This window comes from Panthera onca, chromosome E2 (assembly GCF_046562875.1).
Source record: "Panthera onca isolate mPanOnc1 chromosome E2, mPanOnc1 haplotype 2, whole genome shotgun sequence".
Taxonomy (NCBI): Eukaryota; Metazoa; Chordata; class Mammalia; order Carnivora; family Felidae; genus Panthera; species Panthera onca.
Genome location: NC_138353.1, coordinates 20,179,283 through 20,193,376, shown reverse-complemented (window position 1 = coordinate 20,193,376; position 14,094 = coordinate 20,179,283). Strand labels below are relative to the sequence as shown.

Genomic DNA, 14,094 nt, shown 5'->3' with positions numbered 1-14,094 from the left:
CGCCCCGCCCCGCCGCTCTGGGCGCCGTGCGCCTGGCGGCCGTCCGTTGTCCCGGCCGTTGGCGCAGCGCGGCTTTCTGGAAGCCTCGAGGCTTGCGCGGCCGGGGATCCGGGCGCGGTGTCGGAGGACGGAGCGCGCCCGTGGCGGCGTGGGCTGGGAGGGCGCGGAGCGTCTCAGGTGGTGCGCTGCGCACGGGCCTGCCGGGCCGTGTTCCCCACGGAGGGCGGAGGCTGGCCCTACCTCGGGTTTTGCCCCCAACGTGCCCTCCTTGTGAGTGGTGACGGGACGATCCGGGAAAGGGCGCGGCCGCGACGGTGCTTGTCTCCCCAGGGCCGGTTCCCCGGCGGCCAGCGGCGCGGGGAAGATGCTCGAGGTGCTGGTGCTGAAGGTGAGCGAGCGCCCAGCCCCTGCCGGCCGGCCTTCCTTTCTCTCCACGCGGAGGGGCCGCCCGGCTGGCCGCCAGGGGCTTCGGACCCTCGGGTGGGCTTGCCGGATGGCATCCCGGACCCCTGATTGCAGATACACAGCACGGGATTTCGGTTCAAGTGTGCCCTTGCATTGTTAGGGACACAGAGCAAAAAGTTGTTTGTCCGGAATTCGGATTTTACTGGGCGTCCTGTATTTGCCAAATCTGGAACCTTAGGGGGAGGGACGGACCGTAACCCCTTCTCCCACGTGGACCCTCAGCCCGTTCCCTCCTCCTACACGGGTCCTTTCCGCCGGATCCCCACCTTGGGGCCCCCTCGTGGCAACCACCCCTCCATGCAGAAACCCGTTCCGCTCGCGCCGCGGGACTCTGGCGGCCCCCTCCCCACGCGTGCGTCCCGGGGCTCCGATCCTCAGTTCTCCGAGCGGGGGCTGAAGGGAGGTCGGGCCTGCAGACAGCTGCAATTTCCTATTTCAGGTGAGTGCTGGCTGGGGATGCAGGAGACTGAAGTCATGGCGTGTTCACAAGGTTACTTGGAGGGAGGGATTTATAATTTTTTTTTGAACGTTTATTTATTTTTGAGACAATGCGAGAGAGCGAGTGCAAGCAGCGGAGGGGCAGACAGAGGGAGACACAGAATCTGAAACGGGCTCCAGGCTCTGAGCTGTCAGCCCAGAGCCTGACATGGGCTCGAACCCATGAACCGTGAGATGATGACCTGAGCCGAAGGTGGACGCTTAACAGATTGAGCCATCTAGGTGCCCTGCCTTAATTTTTTTCCAAGCACATTTCCTGAAGGTGATCTTTTGAAGATTTTCAAATATAAAAATAAGTTACAAAAACTATGTTGAGAATAACCATATGCCCTACACCTGGACTCAATAACTAATAACATTTTATTGCATTTGTATATTTCTTTATAAATATGTATGTATAGGGGCGCCTAGGTGTTTCAGTCGGTTAAGTGTCTGGCTTTGGCTCAGGTCATGATCTCGCAGTTCGTGGGTTCAAGCCCCGAGTTGGGCTCTGTGCTGACAGTTCAGAGCCTGGAGCCTGCTTTGGATTCTGTGTCTCCTCCTCACTCTGCCCCTCTCCCACTCTCTCTCTTTCTCAAAATAAATACTAAAAAAATAAATATGTATATATAAAACTTTTTTGCTGAACCGTTTGAGAATTAGTTGAGAACTCTGAATACTTACATGTATGTTTTCTATGAACAAAGAGTTTCTCTTACGTAATCATGATTTTATTATTTCACTGGAGAAGTGTAATATTGATATAATACTATAAAATACAGTCAATGTTCAGATTTCTCCAGTTGTCCCAATAATGTCTTCTAGAATTTGTTTTCTCTGCTTTAGGATCCAATCAAAAATTGTTCATTGCATTTAATTGTCATGGTCTTAACCTAGCCTCATTGAGGTCAGTTCCCTGGCTTTTTCGTGTCTTTGATGACCTTGAAACTTAGGAAGAATAAGGGCAGTTTCTTTGTAAAATATCTTTCAATTTGGATTTGTCTGTTTCCTCATGATTCTGTTTGGGGATTTTTAGTAAAAATACTGTAGAGCTGATCTTACATCAGAGGACAAGAAACTTAAAATCATTACTTGTGGTGAAAAGTAGTTTAAAAGTCTAACTTTTTATTAGGGAATATTCTGGACATACAAAGAAGTATTAAAAAAAAGTCACAAACACCTGGACATCCACCACTGAGCTTTCTCAAATCTTTTAACATTTTGCCATACTTGATTCACATCTTTTTTTTTTTAACCCATAAACTATTTTTAAAAAATTTTTTTAAACGTTTATTCATTTTTGACACAGAAACAGCATGAGCGGGGGAGGGGCAGAGAGAGAGGGAGACAGAATGGGAAGCAGGCTCCAAGCTTTGAGCTGTCAGCAAAGAGCCCCACACGAGCCCGACGCAGGGCTTGAACCCACAGACCGCGAGATCATGTCCTGAGCTGAAGTCAGACACTCAACCGACTGAGCCACCCATAAACTATTTTAAATTGAGGTATGATTTTAGATGTAGTAAAATACATTATTTTTCCTGTAGAAGCCGTGACATTTTTTTTCAAGTTTTATTTTGAAGTCTAGTTAGAATTCGGTGACATTTTGAAAAATGTAGACAGTCCTGTAATTGCTACAATAACAATGGACAGCAGTCCGCCGACCCCCCATTACCTTATGTTCCTTTGTAGTCATTTCTTTGCCGAACTCCTAATCCTTTGCAGCCACTGATCTTTTTCTTCCCTGTTTCACCTTTTCCAGAATGTTGTAAAAATGGACACGTGCACATAGAATCATGCAGTAGGATGTACCCTCTGAGTCTGGCTTCTCTGACTTAGTCTAATGCCTTTGAGCCCTGCCCTGGGTTGTTGCATGAATCATAATGTCTAACCTTTTTACTGCTGAGTAGTTGTCCATTGTATGGATATGCAACAATTTGTATCATCACCAGTTGAAGGCGCTGCTTGAGTTGTTTCCAGTTTGGGGAGATTATAAATAAAGCTGGTGTAACCTTTACATGTAACTTTTTGTGTGAACACAGGTTTCATTTCATGGGCGAATAGGCTGGGATTACTTGTCTGTTTAATTTCATGAGAAAATTTTCTACAGTAACTGGACCATCTTACATTCCCATGAGCAACGTACAAGATTTCTAGTTGCGTGGCGTCTGGCTGGCTCAGTTGGTGGATCGTGGGACTCTTGATCTTGGGTTTGTGAGTTCAAGCTCCACGTTGGATGTAGAAATTACTTAAAAATAAAATCTTGGGGAAAAAAAAAAAAGAGTTCTAGTTGCTCTGCATCCTCACCAGCACGTGAGATGGTCAGTTTTATTTATAAATTTCAGCCATTCTGGTAATGTTTAGTGTGTAGTGATATCTTTTTGTGGTTTTAACGTGCATTTTCTAATGACAAATGGTATGTTAATCGTCTTTTCAGGTGCTTGTTTGCCATCCTTCCATCTATTGGGGTCAAGTGTCCATATCTGTCCATTTTTCTAACTGGTTGTTTTCTTATTGAGTTTTAGAGTTTATATATGGTGGATGAAGTTCTTTTTTGGATGTGATTTGCAAATATTTTCTCCCATTTTATGGCTTTTCTTTGTCTTAAACAATATCTTTCAAAGAACAGAAGTTATGGGGGCCCCTGGGGGGCTTGGTTCAGTTTCCAACTCTTGATTTTGGTTCAGGACGTGATCTCACAGTTCGTGAGATTGAGCCTTGTGTTGGGCTCTGTGGTGACAGGGAGGAGCTGGCTTGGGTCTCTGTCTGTCTGTCTGTCTGTCTCTGCCCCTTCCTTGCTTGTGTACACTCTCTTTCTCTCAAAATAAATAAATGAAAAGTTAAAAAAAGCGCCTGGGTGGCTTAGTCGGTTGAGTGTCCGACTTCAGCTCAGATCGTGATCTCACCGCTCATGAGTTTGAGCCCCACGTCGGGCTCTGTGCTGACAGCTCAGAGCTTGGAGCCTGCTTCAGATTCTGTGTGTCTCTCTCTGCCCTTCCCTGCTCATGCTCAGTCTCTCTCGGTCTCTCAAAAAATGAATAAACGTTAAAAAAAATTTTTTTTTAAAAAGCATTAGTTTTTAATTTGGATTAAGTCCAGTTTATCAATTTTGGTTCATACAAATTATACTTTTGGTGTTATATCTAAGAAATCTTTGCCTAAGATTTTAGGCAGCCCCCATGTATTTCACAAAATTTCCCCCATGTATTCTTTTAAATAAAAAAAAATTTTTTTAATGTTTATTTTTGGAAGAGAGAGAGGCAGAACGTGAGCCGGGGAGGAGCAGAGAGAGGGAGACACAGAATCTGAAGCAGGCTCCAGGCTCTGAGCTGTCAGCGCAGAGCCCGACGTGGGGCTCGAACGCACAGGGCCGCGAGATCATGACCTGAGCCGAAGTTGGACGCTTAACCGACTGAGCCACCCATGCACCCCCCCCCCCCCCCAAGTTTTTTTTAAGTTTGTTCGTTTTGAGAGAGACAGAGGGCACGGGAGGGGCAGAGAGAGAGGGAGACAGAGAATCCCAAGCAGGCTCCATATTGTCAGCGCGGAGCCCGATGCAGGGCCCAAGCCTACGAAACTCGAGATCATGACCTGAGCTGAAAACAAGAGTTGGACGCTTAACCGATTGAACCACCCAGGTGCCCCTCCCCCATGTGTTCTTTGAGAAACTTTATAGTTTTATATTTTACATGTAGATATATGATCCATCTGAGCTCATTTTTGTATCTGATATGAAGAATGGATCAAAGTTCGTTTTTGTGCATATGGATAACTAATTGTTCTAGTGTCATTTGTTAGAAAACTACCCTTTCTCCAGCAAATTGCTTTTGTTCCATTATTGAAAATTATTTGATCATATATGTGTGAGTGTATTTCTGTTCTGTTGCTGTGTCTGTGCTTTCTCCAGTGTCACACTTTTCTGATGACTGTAGCTTTATGGTAAGTCTGGAAATCGAATGTTATGAGTTTTCCAACACTGTTGGTATTTTCCAGAATTATTTGGGCCATTCTAGTTCCTTTGCCTTTCCAATAAGAATTTCATAGTAAGTTCATCAATTTCTCAATTCCTGATGGAATGGAGTTGTATTTATAGATCATCGAGGGGAAAATCGACATTTTAACAATCCATGAACACCGCATATCTGCATTAGAGGTCTTCCTTGATCTAGTTCATTAGTTTGTATACCTTTCACCACACACGTTTTGTAGTTATTTTGTTAGATTCATTTCTAAGTAATTCCTGTCTTTTGGTGCTGTTGAAAATAGCACTATTTTTCTTTAAGTTAAATTTCCAGTTTTCATTGCTGGAGTATGATGTACATACAGTTGAATTCAATATTTGACCTTGTATCCTGGAACCTTGGTATAACTACTTAACTAGTTCTGACATTATTGTTGGTAGATTCCTTAGGATTTTCTATGTAGATGTTCTTGTTTGTGAATAGAGACCGTTTTCTTTCTTCATTTCCAGTCTTCCTGAAAACCTTTTCCTTATCTTATTATACGATGTTGAATAATTGTTGAGACCATATACCACTAGTACTTTCTTTTTTTTTTGTAGGTTTTACTTTTTAGTTCTGGAATTCACCTTTTCCAAAGGGTTTTTCTTTAAAGTTTCCATTTTTTTACACGAGATTCTCCTCTTGGGAAAACAAACTCAGTATAACCGCTTATCCTTAAGTTGTTCTGCATATTTATAACAGCTGCTTTTAAGTCCTTGCCAGTTCATGTCAACACCTGGGCAATCTTGGGTTCACTTTCTTCTTACTGTTATCTTCCTTGGCCACATAACCACCTGTTCATGTCTTTACACGTCTAGTAATTGCTACCCTGGATAGTGTGGTTATGGCAAAGAGTGCTGACCTGTGCCTTAGTCACTTGCTACATCTGGCCTCTGGGAGGCTTGGTTTACGCTTTTCAAGCACCTGTTGGCCTGGGGCAAGCTGGTAGGGCACATTTCCTTTGCCCAGTAGTGTGGTCTTGTATTCTCAGGCCTGGCACCTGGGGGTTTCTGTGGAGGGCCTGCGGTGCATCCTAAGCCTCTTTAATTTGGCAGGACTGGTGCCGCAGAGTGTTTTCCTGTGATGGGTGCCAGGGACAAACAAAGGCCGACAGTAGTTAAAGCCTTGGCTGCTGGCAGCGAAGGAGCTCTGAAGGGCAGAGGTGGCCGAGCATGGTAAAGGAAGGCAGAGGAAGAGGAGGGGAGGGGCTCTGGTGAAAACCAACAGGGCTGGTCAGCGTCCTGTGAGTAGGCCAGCGTGGCTGCTAGCCGAGAAAGGAGGCTTCTGTCCCTGCCTCCCGGGTGATACCATTTCGCAGGAATGGCTTTCGGGTCCTCGAGGGAGACTCCTGAGTAGTGGGAGACGCATGCACATCTCAAGGGGACAGGAAGCACTGGCACTTGAAAGCCCTCTTTAGGGAATGCTCACAGGAAGGGAGGCCGAGGGGCTCTGAGAAGCTGGCCGGAAGAGACAGTGAGTTTTCCTGGCAGCCTTGAGCTTCCTTCCCCAGGCCAGGCGTTGTAGAGGGGCTGGGGTCATCCTCGGGACAAGGCCTCCAGGTGCAGAGGTCCCGGGCTGTCGCATGCCCATGCGAGAGTTTGGAGTTCTCATGGGCGGCAGCTAAAACTGTGTAGTGCTTCTGTCCACCCTGTAGTGATTGCTTTTCTCTGGACTGCAGGGGTCTTAGCTGGGCGATGCAGGCTTGCCAAGGACTTGGCTCTGCCCAGCGTGGCTCTTTCAGAATTTCTCCCTAAACTTAACAGCTACTCCCGTAGCCACAAACTCCCTTCTCTGGGTCCTCAAGCCACACTGTCTTTCTGTCCGTGTTGCAGCCCCTCAGCCTGGGCTGGAAAGCTGTACCCCAGACCCACCCAAGGCTCCCCGCCTTGCAAGCATCCGGTCCCTCTGTTTCTAGTCTGTTCAGGGCCTTTAAATTGTTATTTTGTGTTTTTTTCCCCAGGGCTTATTGTTGCTTACAGGGGGATTAGTCCATGGAAATTAGTCTGCCATGAACGGGAGCCAGAATGGCCTGCTGTTCTTTTTCCCAACTATTTCCTATTAAAATAGTCAAACATTTAGAAAAAGAGAATACTTAAAGTGAACACCGGTACTCCTGCCACCTGCTACCTAGGATCCAAAGTCTTGGGATGGCATTGCTTTTAGGCCCTTTCAGTAGGCAGAGTTAGGAAATAAGTGCATTGAAAAAGTCATGGGTTCCTATTGATACTTTCTATTCAAAGTTAACTTTTCATTTTACATTTGTGTCTTCTAACAATGAAAATCTTAGTTTTCAAGAACACAGATACATAACAAGCTGGCTTCCTGTAGGTAATAACTTGTGTTCGTTCTGGTTTATCTGTTGTCTTCCTTTTAATATGAGCAGAATATACATGTATTCATATTTCCTTCTCTTTCTTACAAAAGACAATTTTGAGAACATTATTTGGGACCTTGCTTTTGTATTTTATTACAAATACTTAAATATAGGAGTTCGAGGGCTTTGATCTCAGTTTACTTTTTGACGCACATAATTAAAAATTACATATTATTGGTTATGTGTTTTTTTATTTTTCTTTATGTGTTTTAGAATTATATCTTTGCATCTTCTACCTTTTTTTCCAGCTTTATTGAAATATAATTGACGTATAACATTGTGTAAGTTTGAGGTATACAGTGTGATGAGTTGATCTATATCTTTTTTGTCTTTTATCTTTTACCTTTGCTGTGACTATTTAAGACAGAGGTACTCATCAAGAATTTGGTAGATCACTTAAGTTCATAACAGTTATCATGCCTCTAAGGTTTATCATTTTATGGTTCTACTTTTAAATCATGCATTGTTTTGTTTGTCTTTTAAAATTTTTACAGATTGAAGATCCGGGATGCTTCTGGGTTATTATAAAAGGATGTAGTCCCTTTTTAGATCATGAAGTTGATTATCAAAAACTAAATAGTGCCATGAATGACTTCTATAATAGCATGTGTCACGATATAGAAACAAAGCCGTTAATGTTGGAAGAGGGGCAGGTATGTATCTCAATTTGCTTTAAGCACTGAGTCTTGAAACACTACTTGAAATGTCTGCTGTTTTGGTGATAAAAAGCTTTTAGAGTATTTTAATTGCTTATTATCATCACCTTGTGTTAAGGTTCTTCTGGCTGCACAGGATTCAGGCTGGTCCTGGAAAGCAGACGTTGTAGAAGGTTCATGTGAGGCATCAGGAGATGAAATGTCATCGAAAATTGAAGCTTTGGGTGGTCCTCCTGGGGCGGGGAACTGGAGGGTTTTTCCAGTTCCATCACAGGTGTGGGGGCCTCAGGCAAGAGGGCATGGGGTTTTCAGTCTAGGGCCTATGACTCCCTTTTGTTGCTCATGACTTTGACCAACTCACGCTTGTTTATTTTCCTTACTTGATGTCATGGCCCCTCCTTCCTTTCTTGCCACTTTGGTTCCCAGGCCCATTGTCTGATTCTCTCTACACGTCAGTCATGTTTCAGGAGAGTTTGAATTTTTCTAATAGTATGACAAGAGAAGATTATTAGAAATAATTTGAATTCCTTCCCACTTCCAAAGAAATCATCAGTAATAACATTTATTATTTTTCTCCATGCCATCGACTTGTTGGAGGAACAAAACCCAGTCAGTTGCCCTTTTAAAATATTCCACATTTTGGATTGCCCAAGTGCCTCCTTGTTTGTGGTGGTGGTGAACTTTCCCTCTATCCCCTCTGTTTTATGTGGACTGTTAGTTAAAGATAAAGCTTTGATTGGATTTAGGGTCACTCCCTACGACCCCCCCAGAATGATTGGGGCTGAGAGCTTCATCCTGTGTTAAATTTGGAAGGAATATCACTTTGGGTGAAGACCAGCGGATTCAGATGGTGAAGCCTGAGCCCCACCTCGGGGTGGGGGGCTGCCCTCAGCTCTTCCTGCAGTGGCAGCACCGTGCAGTGACCAGCACGGCCCGAATCCGTCCTTCCGGTTAAGCTTGCAAAAAGGTCGTTTTCACATTCCTTCTGTCTTCATGAGTCCGAATTCATCTGCAGAGAACTTTCCCTCCCCTATTAAGATGGTTTGGCTACCCGGAAATAGTACCGATCGCACTGGATAGGTAGAAAAGTTGCTTGATTCTTTCCCTTACCAGTGTTCCACCTCGTGATGTGCCCAGTTGTCTACAGCGGTGTCCGGAGGTGTATGTTGTTTTTCTCTCCTTCTTTTCATTTTTTAAGTACTGTATTGAACTCTTGGCTTTTAACGTATTCATCAGTAGTAATCCCTGTTCTTGATGCTTAAGTTACCCCACTTTGGGCTAGCGGAAGCCCTGTAAGTCACCAGTTCAAAGCCAACCGGCTATGTGAACTGTTAAGTGTTCCTACCATTCCTACAAGTTGCTTTGAACTCAGCGTTAAACAGAAATATTCTCCGTCCTTTTGCAAGATTTCTCTGGAGTCTTTTGACTTTGGAATTCTGTGAGGCTCCCGGGAACCCAGCCCTTGCAACATGGCTGCACCTAGTGTCCAGCTTCAGGTCCCGAGGGCAGCAATCACGTCTTCCCTGTTGGGCCCTTTGTGAGCCTGTGCTCAGCATCTGGTTTGCCTGTCTGGGTTGCAGTCAAGTCTGCTCTGGCCCGGCAGTCCTGCGGGACGTTCGGGGTGCCAGGGGGCTATCACTCCTGCAGGGCGGTTTCCCTAAAAACAGGCTGCAGGCGTTCAGGTGGTTTTTGAAGACTTAACGCATGGCAGGCACCGTTCTAGGTGCTGGAAACCTGACAGTACAGAAAACAGACGTCCGCATCGTCATGGAGCCAATGTTCAGTTGTGACAGAGTGAACCAAAGTTGGAGAGCAGGAAAAGCCCCAGGAAGCAGGATGGGGAAGATGAGCCTGGGGCGCGGTGTCACAGGGGCGTAGCCATGTCATTGACAATTATTTGTAAGCTTTGTTTCCGATTTGAGAAGGCAAAGTGATGCACTTTCCTTTCAAAAAATTGTCCTTGGTTAAGGCGTCAAAACGTTAAGAGAAGCAAGGAAAAGGGACTCGGGTGTCCTGTGTTCTTGTTCCCCGCCCAGCAGCCGTTAGCGTGGGCAGCCCCGCCTCCGCACATGCCTTCCTCCTGTGAGGGGAGGTGTAGGTGGCGATGGTGCGGGAGTACCCTTCCGTCGCTCGAGGTCTTCACACTGCAGTGGTTACTTCGCAGGTGTGTGTGGTTTACTGCCAGGAACTGAAGTGCTGGTGCAGGGCTGTCATTAAGTCACTGGTGTCTTTGGCGGACCATCACCTGGCGGAGTGCTTCCTGGTGGACTTTGCCAAGTACATCCCAGTGAAATCTAAAAAGTACGTATGGGCCCCTGGGTGGTTCAGTCTTTAAGCATCTGGCTTCAGCTCGGGTCATGATCTCGTGGTTCGTGAGTTCGAGTCCTGCTTCTCTCTCTCTCTCCCCCTCTCTCTGTCTCTCTCTGCTCCTTGCTCACTTGCGCCCTCTCTCTCTCAAAAAAGTACCTACGTATTTATTTAGCCTTCCACTTTCTAAGGAGACAACTATTAGTTTTAAAGGAGAGTATCAATAAAGTAAGGGGATACCTGTCACAAAACTGGGATTTTTTTTTTAGCTTCACCTAGGGAAGGCTTGCCAGGTTCCAGTTCTACATGCAGTCATTGTAAGAGCAACTGGGCAGAGTGAGGATTCATCAGGGAGCTGGGCCCTTCTTCCACCTTCCTTCCTGGCCTCCCCTCTCAGTGTGGTCAGGTGATGGGGTGGGTCCTCAGGGAGGCGGAGAGTCATCTTGTCCCCACAGAGGGGGCCTGTGGTGGTTTAGCCTCCGGTTGGGGGTTGGGGTTGCGGGGGATGAGAGCACCTGTCTGAGTATTCCTGGTCATTTTACTTAGGAGAGCGGGGGCGTGACCATCGGTCACATTAGGTGGGGAAACAGTTGAGAAGGAGCCCTCATTGACTCTAGGACCACCCACTAAGAGTTCGTTAGAAAACACTATCAACAAGCGAGGCTTTGTGGCAATTTTTTTTTATAGTTTCCTGCCTCCGAGTAAGAGGATATTGGTTTGATAATTAACTTGAGGACCCTTCTTCCAAAAGACTTTAGTTGCAGTGAGAGGTTTATCTTGAGCGGAAGAGTTTCATGGCTAAAGGACTTACCGGACATTGGGAATTGGCAGACATTTAAGAAAAAGATGCCTTTCTAGCTTGTGATTCCGCACCTTTATAAGAAATCAGAATTGTTATAAAATTAAGTGTGTTGAATTCTTTGGAAAGATTTTTAGTGTTTGGAGTTTTCAGTTTTGCTTTTTTCGGGCAAGAGTGCTCTGTGATTAAACAGAGCACAGGGAGACCTGGAGGGGGAGTTAGGACGGCCACCTTTTTGTGAACGGTTGAGACAAGACGTGGTGAGGCTGCCCATACAGGGCATCGAGAACCTGCTTCTGTCGAAATGGTGATGCACGTGGCCTGTCGTTTGCCTGAAGAATGGAAATGAAACTGGTGAACAACGTGTTCATCAAATCTGAGTCCCTCTTTTGTGCAGCGTTGATGAACATTAATTATAAAAACACCTCAAAAAACCCAATGAGTTTCTGCTCATTTACAGAAATTTTAAGATAATCCTGGTTGTCTGTTGAAATTAATGTTTAAAAATCTTAAGTTGAATTGATTTCACAGGATTGTGCATTATTTCCTAGTGTTTCTCAGTCTGAGGAGCCATGTTAGACATAATTTTTCTGGTACCTCCCGCCCCCACACCATGAAGTTTTAACGACAGATACACTGAATATCCACCTACATGCTAGTCACGTATCTGTGCTTTACCCCCACCTTGAGAACCAGTTCCCTCCCCCTGACTTGAGCAGATGTCTGCCAGTCACTTCCTGCTGTTGGGGGCTCTCTTAGAAACAAAGAATTGGTTTTTGTGTATTTTAGGTATGTTAATTGCATTGGTGTACTTTAAAGAAATACTTTATGTGTAAGTTTTCTTTGTAATGGGACTGTTTCTGTTTTGCTCTTAAGCATCCGAGTTGCAGTAGAAACTTTTATGCAGCTTCCCTACCGAGCGAAAAAATTCAGACTGTACTGCACGAAACCTGTTACGTTACACATTGACTTCTGCGAAGATAGCGCTGAAATTGTGTAAGTACCGCCTGTAACAGATGCTGAATCGTGGGTAAAAGTGACGAAATCAAGTGGATGATGTTACAGTGCGTCTCTTCCCCTTGAGTAGTGCTCAGTGATTCTAGAGGCCTCTTTGTTCCTCAGGAGGCATCTTCTGAGTTGGTATGTGTGGAACCTGGCACCTGGCCGTGCGGCCGAATTCCCTGGGCAGACCCCTCTCCAGAGGCTGCAGTTGAGGGGCTTATAGGCGAGCCTGAGCTTCGTGCTCTGCGATTTTTTTTTTTTTTTAAGTTACGAAAAGTAGGAAATTAAGTGTGAAGAGAAACATTGCCAAGTATAGGCTCATGGAGTATTAAAAAAAAAAAAAATTGCCCATTGTATTTTTCTCTAGCCCCTCTCTCCACCCAGGCCTCTGCGACCTGTCTAGGCTCTGAATTTGCAGAGCTCATTCAGGACTTCCTATGTGTTCATTTGCTCGGAGCCTTTCATGAAAATAGAACATACTGCCTTATTTGCAAATTTAACCTAAGAATGTGTGCTGAAGCTCTTTGCTAATACAATGTAGTACCTTCTGCTGTTGGCCTTTCTGTGGTGAACATAACTGGCTGTTTGCTGTACGTAACCACTCCCGTCTTGAGAGCCAGCTAGAGTGTTCCCAGAGCACTGTGCGCTGAACGTTGCTGTGAGAATGCGGATACGTGCGTATGCAACATAGGGGTATGGAGATGTGTACACGCAGGCAGTACGTGTGCACATATCACCCCCCCCCCCCCCCCCCGCCTCTGCCTCGTTTTCCTAGTGTTGGGCCGCATTGCCGATATTTGTGCAGGATGGGTCCCTGCACTGGGCAGTACTGTGGCAGGAGTATGGCTGCGATCTCTGCTGTCTTGACCAATTGCTACCTGAGGTCCTGAGGCAGCCCTGGCCTTCCACCTGGTAACCCCCCACCGTGGACTGTGGCATTGTGGGAAGAAAAAGTGTAAGGCCCACCCAGCACAGTTCCGGCTTAACTTACACGTCCTGGTGATGTTGCATCGTGTTCTCTGAACTTGGAAGCCACTCTTCTTGTGGATGCTTTCATGGGATCTGTGGAGACCCTCTATTCCCACTCCCTGCACCCCCAGCACCTACAGTTTCCTTGAGAGGGTGAGTGCATCGCCCTGTGGCTGGCCTCAGAAGCTGCACTATAGATGCTGAGCCATCTTGTCCCTGCCGATGCCCCGCCAGGCTCCCTGCGGCCAGCCCACACCGCTCTGGCCTCAGAGACTGTGGGAGAGTGGGTCCCACAGGCAGCAGCAGCCCCTGCCTCCTCCCGGTCCCACTTCCAGAGCAGCGAGCTCCTTCCCCTCCAGGGCTGCCTTTGGTGCGGGTCTGTCCACTCCCAGCTGTCCCTCAGAGGCAGACTGTATCTCGTTCTTCCCCGTCTGGTCACCACCTTCCCAGGACTGCGGTGCTCCTCAGGGAGCTTTCTCAGCCTTGGACGCACCCTCCGTGCAGGCACACGTGGTACCTTTGTGTTTACACTTCACCTAGAACTTCTGTGACAATATGTGTTTTACGGTTTCTGTAGATTTTGTCACGTGGTCCTCCAGGAGGCCTGGCAATTTATACTCACGTCACTGGGGTATAGAGTGCTCTTTTCCTGTGCAACGTTAATTATCACCAGGCTTTTTAAATTTTTGCTTGTTTCCTGGGTGAAAATGGTATTTTGTTTTTAATTTGTATTTTTCCAACTTACAAAGTTGGGTATCTCTTCATGTGGTTATTTTTTGTGTGAGAGAAAGAGACAGACTGTATGATTGGTTTACCTGTGAAAGCCTAGATCGATTTTTCTTTTGGGCCATTTTCTTTCATTCTTAAAAACTTACTAGGTAATTTTTTTGTGTGTAGCAAGGTTTTAGAACCACTGTCTTAAATTTTTTTTTTGCCTCCTTTTAGAAACCCTTTGTGATTTTCTTGAAGTAATGTGCTTAATATCTATTTTAGTAAAAACAACATCTTAGCCCAGGCATGGGGCTGGGTGCTTTGTGTATGTTACCT

The 14,094-nt window shown here is 45.8% G+C and overlaps 1 protein-coding gene across 1 annotated transcript in view; it reads left to right on the top strand.

The window, feature by feature from the left end:
* Positions 1–90: 90 nt before the first annotated feature.
* The window catches only part of TDRD12 (tudor domain containing 12), a 71,334-nt gene continuing 57,330 nt past the window's right edge, over positions 91–14,094 (top strand). Inside the window, exons 1-4 of the mRNA XM_060650897.3 lie at positions 91–388; positions 7,809–7,967; positions 10,135–10,271; positions 11,953–12,072. Of these exons, the coding sequence (XP_060506880.3) occupies positions 365–388; positions 7,809–7,967; positions 10,135–10,271; positions 11,953–12,072 (440 nt within the window). The 5' untranslated portion in view covers positions 91–364. The remainder of the gene's footprint in view (positions 389–7,808; positions 7,968–10,134; positions 10,272–11,952; positions 12,073–14,094) is intronic.